Below are 14067 nucleotides of genomic sequence, written 5' to 3' on the forward strand. Positions count from 1 at the left end.
GTTTGTATAGGGAAAAAAATTATTTCTTTTCCCTTTATTTTTGTTTCTCTTTTCCATTACCTCTCTAATTATCTAGTAAATCTAAGAGGCTAACCTTATCTATTAGAGCTGCATTTTAGAAAGAATAAGGTATCTTAAAATGGATAATTTTTTTTGATATCACCTTCTTTGACTCATTGTGTAATCCCTTGTAACAAAGGCCAAAAAGAAAAGAGGAGAAAAAAAGGAGTAAAGCAAATATAACTGCCACTGACTGAGTCAGATGGCTTATGTAGTGTTCTGTGACTGCTTCTACAAAGAAGGCATTTTCTTATCTCTTCTCTCAGGCCAAGCTTGGTCATTATAATTATACAATATTCAGTTTAAATTTATTGGTGTTCTTTCCATTTACATGACATGCATTGTTTTCTTGGATCTGCTTTTGTAGGGTACTTCAGTTCAGATGTCTTCTCATGCTTCTCTAACTTCTTCATATTTGTTGTTTTTTTAAGAACAGAAATGTTCTATTATATTTGCATACCACAGTTTGTTTAGCCATTCCAATCTCATTATTTGTAGTTCTTGCCTATCACAAAAAGTGCTGTTGTGAATGTTTTTGACCTCTTAGTAGTAGGATCTCTAGGTCAAAGGGTGTGACATTTTAGGAGCTTTTTTTTTTTTTAAGCATAATTTCAAAATGCCTTCTTGAATGGTTCGGTCACTTTCCCTTGCTCTTTAAATCACTTCAGACCTGTCTGATCCCATTCATTTTCTTTATAATCCTATCCAGTTCTACCTAGTTCTTTTTTAGTACTACCCAACTCTCTGTGATTCTAGCTAATTTTTTTTTCCATATGATTTTACACTTTCATTGGTTTTAGGTGGGTTTCACTTATTCTGGTCCAGCTTTTTAATGGAGGTCTGGAGAAAGCCATGATGTTTTTTGAAATGAAGGGTACAGATCAAAAGAAATAGGTTGGTTTTTTAGATATAAAATAGGCATTTGGAGTTTTACCAAATGAGGAAGAGGCTGCTTACAAAAACAAGGAGAAAGAACATAATTTTTTCAAGAAATGGTTTAGAGGGAGAGACAGAAATGGTTTAGAGAGGGGGGGGAGGGATAGAGAAAGAGAGAGGAATGTGTGTGTATGTGTGTGTGTTGTGTTTTGCCACTGACTCATGAGCCTTTTTAAAAATTAAATTTTATTTTTTTCAATTAACAAAAATTGATTTTTCTTTCCCTCCAGCCTTTCCCCCCACCATTTAAAAAAAAGAAAAAGAAAACCCTTGTAACATATGCATAGTCAAGCAAAGCAAATTCCCACATTGGCCATGTCCAAACAAATATATATATATATATATGTCTCCTTCTGCACCTTGAGTCCATCACATCTCTGTCAGGAGGTGGGTAGTATGCTTTATCATCAGTTCTCTGGAATCATGGTTGGTCATTTCATTGATCAGAGTTCTTAAGTCTTTCCGAGTTGTTTTCACAGTGTTGTTATTGTGTAAATTGTTCTCCTGATTTTGCTCAGTTTTCCCTGCATCAGATCATACAAATCTTCCTAGGTTTCACTGGAACCATCCTCTCAGTCATTTCTTCTGGCACAGTAGTATTCCATTACATTCATATGCCATAATTGTTCAGCCATTCCCCAATTGATGGGTACTCTTTTCTTAATTTCCAGATCTTTGCTACCACAAAAACAGTTGCTAGAAATGTTTTTTGTTCATATGGGTCCTTTTCCTCTTCATTTGATTTCCTTGGGGTATAGATAGATATTGCTGGGACAGAAGGCATGCACTGTTTATAAACTTAGACCATTTCATTACTCTACTAACAGCGCATTAATGTGCTTGTCTTTCATCAGACCTTGTCATTTTCCCTTTTTGGTCAACTCTGGAACCTCAGAGTTTGCTTTAATTTGCCTTTCTCTAATTATTAGTAATTTGGAGTAGTTTTTTATATGGCTACTTTTAACTTGGATTTCTTTTGAAAAACCGCTTGTTTAAATTTTTTGACCATTAATCAATTGGGGAATGGCTTTTATTCCTCTACATTTTAATTAAGGAAAGATTTTTAACGGGATGATTGGAGAACCACAAAGTACATGTGCTTTTTAAGGTTTTAAAAAGAAGATATTGTTTAATCTTATATATGAGACTACTTATGAAGAAATGTCAGATTAATATTCATGCTCTGATTTACTTAAGGAAAGTAGACATCAATTGATTACTGTTCTTTACTTCCTCTTAAGTTTTTCCTTTGCTGTTAATTTTTTTGATCCTGGACGTGTCATTTTTTCCCTTTTAGGTGTGAGGAAAAATAAGCTAAAGTAAATTGAATTCTGATTTTGGAGTCAGATGTCAAGTACTACCTCAAAGACATATTTAACTGTGTGGCCTTGGAGAACTCATTTAGCTTCTTAGTGTCCCAGGCAATACTTTAAAACCATAAGTTATAGAAAAATTGCTAATATACACAGATGGAGGAAGTTACCACCTCAGGCATTCCCTGTACCAATTAAATTATATGCCCAAGCCTCTTTCTACCCTCCACATGGGATAGGAACAAATAGTACATAGATGTTATTTAGTTCTGAAGAAATGGAAAACAGAAGATGAATGGCATTAATATATGAAACTCCTGACTTAATTCTTAGAAGAAAGATTCTTGGGTTTTATTGTAGCTTTAGTCTCTCTTTTTACTTTTTAGCCTCCTTTTCATCCCAAAGTGAGGAAATTCAGTGATACTGTGGCCATAGAGCTATATAGGGATGATCATTTACTGTGGCCAAATGCTAGGTAAATGATTTCTTCTGTCTTTTCTTGGCCCTCCAGAGCTCCAAGGACATGATTGCAATCCTTTATAGTTATTATTCTTCCCTCATACTTTGGTCTAATACAAATGAATAATGGAATTTTGGAGTTAGAAGAGACCTCAGAGGCCATCTTGTTTGATTCATACCTGAAAAAGGGTATGTCAACCCTAAATTTGCTGCTTTTGTATTTTCTACCTACATTGTTCCTGATCCTTTCTTCTGTGGCAAAGTATTAACCAAGAAAAGGAAATAGTCTGACATGACCTCATCTTTATGAAGCCATGCCACTTATTTTTCTAGATGATTCTAGATCATTAACCATTTTTAAAAGGAACTTGTCTAGTATTTTCTCAGTAATTGAAGTCAGATTCATTGTCTGAAGTTTGCAGACTGTTGTCTTTCTTTTGTAAAAAGATCAGGACAATATTTGCCTTTTTTTTCTAGTCTTTTATAGCTTTCATTCTCTGGCATCTTTTGTATTATTATTGGTGGTTAGATTTGCCAGAATCTTTCTCTGAGAGTGTAAGTATGTTACCAGAGGTTGGTTTTGTTTTGTTCTTCCTGAGATTTCAAGCTCCCTTGTGGCCCTTTAAGTCTACTTTTCCCTATTCAAAGACTAGTCTCCTTTGCAAACAAAGTAAGAATTTGAACACTCCTTATTTTCTCTCTTGTCAGTCACTTCTATTTTACCCACCAGGTCAAGAAATTTCCTCTTATCTCCCTGTCCCTCAGGTTAACTAAAACCCTTCTATCATTCTGAACTTGTCCTGCCTGCTTACGCTCACTCTGGGCTTTTGCATTCATGAGACATTTAGAGAAACTAATCCTCTTATATATGTCATGTTAACTTTCCTTGCATCTGAATTCCATCTCTACCTTTTAAAAATCTTAAGTTGGTTTAAGTATTCTCTGTGCAGCCATATTGATTTCTTTAAACAGTGACCCATTTTACACTGTACTGAATAATTTCCTTTTGTATATTCAGAATTTTATTGAGATTTTTCCATTCCTTCTGAATTTTTTTTTTTTGAGAAACCCTCACGTTCCGTCTTGGAATCAAAAATGTGTATTGGTTTCAATGCAGAAGAGTGGGAAGGGCTAGGCAATGGGGGTTAAGTGACTTGCCCAGGGTCACACAGCTGGGAAGTGTCTAAGGCAAGACTTGAACCTAGGACCTCCCATCTCTAGGCCTGGCTCTCAACCCACTGAGCCATCCAGCTGCCCCCCTGAACTGACTTCTGAAGAACTTTTAGAAAGTGGGACCCTACATAGCTTTTCTCTGAACCTTTTGAAATCTGCTTCTTCAGAATAAAGGGTACATGGCTATTCTCCACTTTACCTTTTTTGATTCACAAACCCTAGACGCCTTGGGTCATTTTCCTTAATATTTGCATTATTTCTACCCTAACAAACAGTGAGAATCATATCCTAGATAGAAATTCCTTTTTTGGTTCTTTTGCCTTGCATTAAGGCCCTGAAAGAAGTTATCTTACTCTGATTTTGGGGAGAGAGGGAGGAGCAATAAGAGGAAAGAAAGGTAGGTGGTAGAGACAGAATGAGAGAGAATTAAAATGCTTCATCAGCTGTCAGATGATTATTGTTTTTTATTAATCAACATTAAATGCCTAATGTGTTAGGCTGGTGTTGGGAAACCTATGGCACATATGCTGGAGGGGTCTGCTCCCATCCCCCTCTCCATGCGCACTTGAGGTCATTTCTCTCACCAACCCCTCTGCCCAGCAGCCCAATTGGAGTGCTTCCTCCTTCCCCATCTGGGGTAAAGAGGAGGTTCACATGTAGTGTGAGGGTGCAGTTTGGGCACTTGGTCTCTAAAAGGTTCATCATCACTGTCTAGGTTCTGTGCTGAGGATGCAAAAAAAGAGGCAAAAGGCAGTACCTACCTTAGAGGAGTATATAGTTTAATTGGGGGAGACATCATGCAAACCAAGGTCACGATGGATCTACTCAGTTTGGCCAAGTCAGACTAAATTTGGCTTCTATTGTTTTGTTCTAGGGGTATGAATGATCAATTTTCTGTTTCCTTAATTTCCTCACATCAATATACCTTTATTGTATACTATCTCATACCTAATTTTGAATAAGAGCCACAAATTGCATCTAGTTATGAGTTTCATTCTACGAAGCTCAGAAATCTAAGGTCATCAGGTCAATTATTCTTTGCTAATGTAAAATCTAGTTCTTGATTGGTGCTTAAATATTGGGTATTTGCATACATACATTTGAGTCTGTGAGCCTCATTACTTCCTTTATTGGATTTTGTTTCCTTGAACTTCTGGGGTACCTCAGCAGCTGTTCTTCATTCACTGAAACTATCATATTTAACCTAGTGAATATGGTCGGACAGTTTCTCCTCTGTTTAGCTTAAAATGTTTTAAATTAGGTTTGTAGGATATCTAAGAGATAGTCTACCCAGCCATTATTGGGAGCATTCTGTTCCAGGCCAGCAGAGTCATCTCTGTATTTTAAAATTGTTTCAGAAATCTAAATTTCAGTCTGATGCCATGTTCCCAAATAAATTTTTTCATTCCTTACCTTCAGTGGCTATTCAGTGAGGAAGAAGACAGACTGAGCCCAAGATTTAATCTTAATAGCTTAGTGCAGCACTTTCTACTGAATAGGTGCTTAATAAATATTGGTTGATTGCTTTAGTTTCATTCTGACTAAATAGATTGTGTCCATATGAATGACTAGAAGTGGATTTTTAATAAGTCTTGATTACATACCCCAGAAAGAAAATCAACTTCTTTTATTTCTCCTTGACAGAGCTACATCAGTAATCCCAGGCAGGGATCAATGTCCTGTGACCCACCGTTGCTCTTGTTTCTTCTCCTGACCCATCTGACAGTTCACTGTCTCTGCCTTGCCATCCCCAGCAGCTGTTGCCCCTCTGCAAGTTTAGTCCTTTTAAGAAGCACCTCTGATCCACCATGGAGCTTCAGATGTGCACTCATTTTCCTTCTCTTCCTCTTCTGAGAGAGAGTGTTGCATTCTCTAACTACTGCCACTTCCCTTCCTCTCTGAGGACCCTTTTTAGGATCTCTGACCTCTTTTCATGTTAGGACTGTTTTTCTAGTAACCTGAAGGGAGGTAAAACTTTCCTTTAGTTCTTGTGCTTCTCTTCCTTGAGGAAGACTAGATACTTTTGGAACAGACAGTCCCATGATGGAAAAAACAAATCTTGCTGCAATTTTTCTTGTTCTTGATAATAATTGATATTCTTAAAAAAATGACTCGTGAGTGTTTATATCTTGTTAAGACCTTGAAAGCCAGATGTGACCTCTTTAGTGATTTGTTAAGCTATAACCAGCTTTGTTCTGTTACTTTCAACAACTCCCTTACCACATCATAGACACTTTCCATTAATTGGTCTTGCCAGCTCACTTTTTACCTTACTTGTCCAGTCTACCAATTTACTTTGCCCAACACTTTGTTCCACTGCCTTTTTCTTACTTGCTGTGTCAGTCATCAACTCCTTTTCCTAGAGTCCTTTTTGAATCTTTCCTTTCAGGTCCTCACATTTCAATCTTCCCTTGATATTACTCTTAAGTTGAAAGAAATACAGAACTTCTAAGTAGTTAGAAAAACCATTTTTTAATCAAAAGGATAGGCTTGTTATTTGGTCATTACAGAGTCAAGAGTTAAACAACATATAAAACCAAAGGCTCTGTGCTAAGTACCAACTCCTGCCTGGGAGAGGACACCATACTAGATGCTTTCTCCCCACTAGAACAGCAAACAGGACAAGTCTATAACCAATTTCTCCAAGCAGGAATTTTATTGACTCTAGGCATTTTTGCTCAGCATTACAGAGAGAACTGAAATTTACTTTTGATTTTGGTCTGATTTAAATGTTATTAGTCCTTAGACATTACTTAACACTGGAGCTTAAGTCTCAAAATTAAAATTAAACTCCAAAAGTTCTCCAAACTAGAATGTTCTTAACTTCTCACAAATTCATCATATCACCATGGATGCCCTTGTTCTTTCTTTTACCTTGGTTTTAAAAAGAAATCGAGGAATAGGGACCTTGGCGAGTCTAGAAACTTGGGCAGTTTGCCTGAAATGGGTGTTGAATTACCAGAGCCTTTTAGAAACTTTTTAAGGTCCCCTACCACCTCCTGTAATCTTGTTATTTGCTCCTCAGCTTTCCATTTTTTAGAATGTTCTCCTCATTCCACCAAGTTCTCTTCCCTGTTTTTATTCTCTTACCTTTCTCTTGGTTCACAGTTCTGACCTGGATTTCCTTATGGTGCATTCCTCTAGCCAGAGATTAAAAGCCTCTTTTTCATCACCTTTGATCTCATGACCTGCTTCATTCAACAGACTGCAGAAAAACAATCTTTGCTGTTAAAAGAGCCCACATTGGCCAGCTTCCAGCTTGTCTTGAGCTTAGGTTCAGTTAATTTCTGCCACCTCTGTAAATACCTACATGTACCAGGTTCATACTCTGAAAGCATATATTTCCACAGCTATCACATCAGGGGGACTTTGGGTCAAATCCCTATCCTTAAAGCAACCGTTATTTTCCGCAGCAGTTTTCTTATGGAAACTCTCTGCTGGCACGTAGATTCATGTATGCCTTTACTCTCCGTAACAGCCCCAGTAGGGGAGCCCTCGGAGAACCTCTGCAGACCAGCATTTGTCCATTGTTTCTCCTGATCAATTAGGCTATAGAAGCTTGGGTTGTTTTGAGAGTGGACTTACCTCAGCCAAACCTGATTAACAAATTCCCCTTGAACTCTCAATGAGTTTTGAGGGTACCATAGGTCCAGATGCCTATATCAGATGGCCTTAGGCAGATTCCACTTCGAATCCCACCTGACACCATTTGATAACTTGGAAATAAGTACAGAACTTCCAAGTAGTTAGAAAACCCACTCTTAATCAGGAAAAAGGGATAGACTTATTGTTATTCTGGCCACCACACAGAGCCAAAGGCCTTGAGTCTCTGGGAACCACATCCCTGGGAGAAAGCACTGTGCTAGGTACTAATTCCTCTGAGAGAGAAAACACAGTGCTAAACCTCAACTCCAAAGAGATGCTGAACCTGAGAGTCTCTTTATATCCTTTTGGGAAGCCTACAATAATAACCACAAACAGGTGTGTAACCCTCCTTGTAGTCTATAGCTATGGAATTAGGGAATAGTCAGCTGTAACAAATTAAAGGCAAAGGTCAAAATAAGAAACTGGGCTTCATGAGAGGAAAACTTCCATCCAATAGAGAAGCCTCCAAAACAAAAAGGTGCTTAGTATTCAAACCAAAAGAGGTGTGCTTTAGTACTGGGGTTTCTCAAAAGTAAGGGTAAACTGAGTCATACAAAAATCCATGTTGACATTCTTTTCCCATTCCTTTTCTCTGATTGATAAAGAAACTATACTCCCTTCAAATTTTATTTAGTTTCTCTTAACTGAATTAAATTTCTGCCTTCATAAGACCATTTCCCCTCAAATTTTCTACTTGAAACAGTTTTCTTCTTGATTTTCAGTGAAAGTCTTTGCCTCCCTTCTTCTGTTCCTTTTTCTGTGGAAGCTGGAATGATCTTATGTAGTGTGTACCTCTGTTCTTTTCCTTTTTTTGCTTAGTTATTCCATAAAGGTCTTTTTGGTTGCTTTGTATTCCTCACACATGTTGGACTCAATTGTATTGTAATATGTTACTTTAACATATAGCAATTTATTTCACCCTATTTTGGGACATTTTATTTGCCTTTAGCTTCTTGTAGTTGTTGCATTTCAAAACTCGAGATGGATTTTGTTTCATATTGTGTTCAGTAACACATTGGGAGTAAAATGCCAACATTAAAATAATTGGTTTATATGGTATGGTTATTTTTATACCTTATTTTGTACATTGTCTGTTCCCTAAAAATGATTCATTAAGTTTTCCAGCAATGAATGGATTTTTTTGTTTTAATGTAATTCTTAATGAGACTTTTTTTCAAAAAACAAATAACACGTGACATCCTGATGAAGCCTCCATTGGTTTTTGAGATCAATACTTCTTTTTCTAGATATTCATCATTGATTCCTTTAGTAATCTCTTCTATATTTTCTTAGGATTTGAAGTCAACTTCGCTAGGCTATTTATAGACTCAATTCTCTTCCTGGTTTAGAAATTTGGAACAGAATTTGTCCTTTTCCAATCTTGTGGTATGTTTGTTATTCTCCATCATAATAGGTGTGTGTGGGGGTCACTGCTGTGTCCACAAATTCACAGTCATTTTAAGGTAGTTCTTCTGGTCCAGGTGATTTGAGCTTTTCTAAGTATGCTGTCATCAATACCATCATCCCACTTATCTTGGGTTTTAGTTCCCTAGTAACCATTTTTTGTCTGTCATTTTTAGTCCATAGGGCATTCTCCTTGGCTGAGAAAACAGAATGAAAATACAAATAAGCTCAACCCTGTCACTGTGCTATCTGTGATACATGTCATACCTCTTTCTCTACCATATAGTTAAAATTATTTGGGGAATAATTTCCTTGCCAGAGGTTATATGATATTGACATTATATAGACATTGGTTTGGGGACCAATTAGTTTTTAAAGCCTCTGGATAGTATTTTAGATTCAGTTCTTTTAATCTTTGCTTTCTCTTATTTATACTGCTGCATATAGATTAATCTTAAAACAGTGCTTTCAGATTGTCCCTCCTCACAGACTCTCAGTAACTTCCTGTTGCATTATAGGAATTAGTATAACTTACATTGAGCAATAAAGTCTAAATTATTATTGATATTCAAGACCTGCCACAATTTGGCCTAAGCCTATTTTTCTAGCCTAATTTTTCACAGTTCTTCCAAGTCAAATCTCTATTCCAGTTAACTTTTCTGCTCACTGTCATTGGAACTCATCTTAATACATTCCTACCTCAGGGGTTTTCCTTGTATTGTCCCTTTTGCTTGAAATGCCTTTGATCCTCCTTAACCTTCAAACCATAGTCCCAACTTTATCTCTTACAAACCTTCCATGATCACCACAGTTCACATTGATAACTCCTTGTCATGGATTGCCATAGTACTACCGTCTATCACTTATTTGGTACTAAATTATAATGCCCTTTCTTGTTTATTTTCATATGTGTGGGTCTTGTCTCCAACTAGATTATAAGCTTCTTGAGAGGAGAGACTTGTGTCTTAAAATCTATCAGATTCCCTAAAACACCTATCACGGTGTTATTTATACAAAGAACATTGGATCGTCAACAAATATTTACTGTTAAGTTGATTTAAAGGGGGAAAATAATTTAATAAATAAATTTGTGCTTTAAGCTTCACCAATGATGACTGTGAGAGAATTGAGATGAGACTCAAATAGAATATGGTTTAGAGAATTGATGAGCATGAGAGTCAAAAGTCATAGATTCCATATAATGGAATAGAGTAGTAGAAAAGAGTTCTAAGCTCTGTCTCACACTCTTTATTCTTTGACAGGAGTATGCCCTTTCTGGCTGGAATCTGAATAACATGCCTGTCCTGGAGCAGTCTGTTCTTGCACATATCAACGTGGATATCTCTGGTATGAAGGTGCCTTGGCTCTATGTGGGCATGTGCTTCTCTTCATTTTGCTGGCACATCGAGGATCACTGGAGTTATTCTATCAACTATCTACACTGGTATGAGTATCCTTTAGTGACCTCATTCTTGTATTTCACTAGGGCAAGCTTCTTTTGGATGTGCATGTTTATTAGAGATCATTCGGGGGTAGAGGCAGATGAATGTATTATTAAAGTGATTTATTGGGGAGACTTATTTTATCCAAAAGTAATTTCTCCCAAAATAAAAATTTGGTTTAAAAAATGAAGTTGGAAATATCATTGAAGGCTACTTCATGCTAAGCTCCTTTCCTTTTACTATAGGCTATAACATCCCAGGTCCTTTTTACTTCCAACCTATGTAAGAAGTACAGGCAAAAGTTTTTGACCAAATGATATATAGCCAATGTGTTGGTAATTCTAGTTGAATGTTATATACCTTTTTAGGTTGTTCTAGCTTAATATATATTAATAAATAGCATACCATCTGAATGGAGAGCCTTTTCACCATACGGGTAAATTAAGTCCAGAAAAGTGGGTTAATCCAAACCCAAATTTTCTAGAATTTTTGTGTTTTTGTGTTTATTTTTTTTTAATGACAATTTACCCTAAGGAAACTTTAGAGTATAATAATATCCATTCATTTACTTCTCCTGAATTGTATTTTTGACCTTTATTTAATTTTCCAGTCATTTGGTTAGTGTTCTGTTAACTCTAGTAACTGATTTTTCTTCTTTATATTCTACTTTTCCTACAGAAGGCAGTAGAAAGTCCCCTTATTTTTTTATTATAGCCCAATATTATTTCCACTGTTTGTCACCAAGTCAAAGAAATTTGACTTGCAAATAGCATGACTGGCAATTTCAAGTATTAGTATTGGTTATTTAGAAGTAGTGCATCAGAATGAAGCTAACAGATTTTTGTTCTAGTCTTGCTTTTGTCTTTTGGATTGTTAGTTGAACATAATTATGATATCAAAAATGTACTAGAGTCTAGACTAGTGACGATGACTTTGGCCCTTTTGGAGTTGGCATGGCTGATATTGTTTATCTTGTTGGTTTATCAGCATCCTTTAGAAGAATGTCTGTTTTTAATGCTGTTCTGTATGTTCTCCACTAAATGCCTCATTGTGGTATAGAGATGACCCTATGTACTCAGCAGCATTGCTGCTGGAGTCAGAGCTCTGTCAGGTCCTTATGAGGTGGAAAAGTTTCTGGTGCAGGCCTTCTGTACTTCCACTATTTAAGGATGAGCATAGCTAAATTTGAAGTTCATTAGAAGGTTGGCCATCAAGTTAGTTATTTGTACTTCTGCGACTGACTTCTACAAATGGTAACAGCAACTAACATACATTTACTAAGGCATATAGGGGTAACAATCTGCATCAGTTTATGTAGTTTCCCTTCACTGTAGTGAAACCATCGATTCTCAAAATGTTGGCCTAAGTGTCTTCAACATATCAAGATGTGAAAGATTTATACTTGGTATAGCATATGTTTTTTGAGGTATTTTTCTAGGTCTGATCATATCACCCCCTCCCATTCAGTAAACTCAAGTGGCTTCCTATTTTCTCCAAGTGCAAATACAGCATTCTTTATTTAGCATTTGAAGCCCTTCATTACCTAGCCCCCTCCTACCTTTCCTCTTCTTTTACTGTATTCTTCTGACTGATGTATGATTCAGACATTCCACCTCTTTGCTCTGGGCATTTTCTCTGGCTGTCTCTCAGACTTAGAATACTCTTATTCCTTTGCTTAGATTACTGACTTCCCTGGCTTAAGTCTTAATTAAAATTTCACTTTTTACAGGAAGCTGCCTTCCCTAACCTATCTTAATTCCAGAGCCTTCTTTCTTTGAAATAGTTCCTATTTATCTTCTGTATAGATTGCTTTGCTTCATATATATTTGTTTGCATGTTGTCTTCACCATTATATTGTAAGCTCCTTGAGGGCAGAGAATGTCTTTTGCATTTTTTGTATCCGTAGAACTTAGCATAGTGCCTGAAAATCATAGGCACTTAATAAATGTTCTTTGAATTGATTTGGAATATATTGCTCTGTCAATCAGTAAACTCTTGTGTGGTTTCCAACTTGTGAGCTGACTTGTCAGGATTTTGGATGTAATCTTTGATTATGAGACAGATTGAAGCTAGTTGGTTGGGATTGACCGAATAATTTTATCCATATTCTAATCATATTCTGCCATGCTTAAGACTATTTTTTTTTCCCAAAGGGGGGAGCCAAAGACATGGTATGGTGTCCCATCTCATGCTGCAGAACAACTGGAGGAAGTGATGAGGGAGCTGGCCCCTGAACTGTTTGAGTCTCAACCTGATCTCCTCCATCAGTTAGTCACCATCATGAATCCTAATGTATTGATGGAGCATGGTGTACCTGTGAGTTTCCTTGCATCTTTCTTCAGTGTTTTAAATTTGAAATTATTTCCAATTTTGATGTGAATTAAAATAGGCTATTCTGTGCTTAGTTTCATATCTCAGTTAAATGTTCAAAGCCAATAAACTTCTAGTTAGATTACCTTTCCTATGTGAGGAAAAAAATTTTATCTGATGAAAAAGGGATGTTATAAAATATGAGTCATACTGTGCTTATCACATCCTATTTAAGTAAGATATCCTGAAGAATGGCCTTTTGTTTTCATTAGGGCATTTTGTCCTATGTTAATATAGCCTCATAACTTACATTATTCTTGTTTAATTAAATCATTATTAAATCAGAGCAATTCTATAGGCTAATCTCTATGCTTCTGAGAATTGCTTTTCATATAAAGGTTTTTGTAGTCACTTAAAAAGGTGACCTAATGAAATAAAGTTATTATATCCAAATATTTTTACTCATCATTTTAATGCCAAGATATATTCTTAAACTTAAATAATAAGCACTTTGTAAAGTACTACTTCATCAGATTGGCGAGAGATAGATGTCTAATTATCACTTGGATAAGAAAGAAAATATCTAGATTAAGTAACTTAAAATTTTTCTGCTTGCCTTTTGTACGAATTTTACTCTAGGCTCTTCCAAAGGACAAATTTAAGTATTTTTGAACAAAGCTGGTTCAGTGACAAAATAACTAGCCTGGAGCGACTACTTGGTTGATTTCCAAAAAAGTATCTCTACACCTCCAAAGGAAATATTTATCTTTCTTGTAATGGCATGAATGGAGGGAAAATTGAATGCCAGCTTAGCTAGTATGTAGTTTTCATGATATGGGAAACATTCACTACATTGAGAATTCATTATTTTGGAATCTGTTTGGCTACTAATTTCAGGTGTTTGGTAATTTTGATCTTAACAGGAATGGGTTTTTTTTTCCTCTAGAGTGAAAAAACTCCTAGCTGTTTCTAAAACCCTTGATTACTTTTTTTCTTAATGCAATTATTGTAGTGTGCTTGCTGGTTTTTAGTTTGAAAAAAATTTTCTATAATAGCTATTTGATAAAAATCTGTCTCTCTTTTCCTATGCTCCCCTCTCTCCCTTTTTTATATTTTGTCCCCTAATTTGCATTCAGGTATTCAGGACCAATCAGTGTGCAGGAGAATTTGTCGTGACATTTCCTCGTGCCTATCACTCTGGATTTAACCAGGGCTACAATTTCGCTGAAGCTGTGAACTTCTGCACTGCTGACTGGGTCTGTTCTATTGCTAGTGGCTGTTGGTTTATTTGCTAATAAGTCTGTGATATGTAGCTTAGTCACTAT

General features: G+C 36.3%; 1 protein-coding gene across 7 annotated transcripts in view; it reads left to right on the forward strand.

The window, feature by feature from the left end:
- Window positions 1–14067, forward strand: part of KDM5A (lysine demethylase 5A) — a 133195-nt gene that overhangs the window by 22197 nt on the left and 96931 nt on the right. For all 7 annotated transcript variants that reach the window (XM_007503792.3, XM_016425964.2, XM_007503791.3 and 4 more), the window contains 3 exons: window positions 10253–10434; window positions 12586–12748; window positions 13879–13998. In XM_007503792.3, coding sequence (XP_007503854.1) covers window positions 10253–10434; window positions 12586–12748; window positions 13879–13998 — 465 coding nt within the window. The remainder of the gene's footprint in view (window positions 1–10252; window positions 10435–12585; window positions 12749–13878; window positions 13999–14067) is intronic.

The sequence above is a fragment of the Monodelphis domestica genome, chromosome 5 (assembly GCF_027887165.1).
Source record: "Monodelphis domestica isolate mMonDom1 chromosome 5, mMonDom1.pri, whole genome shotgun sequence".
Taxonomy (NCBI): Eukaryota; Metazoa; Chordata; class Mammalia; order Didelphimorphia; family Didelphidae; genus Monodelphis; species Monodelphis domestica.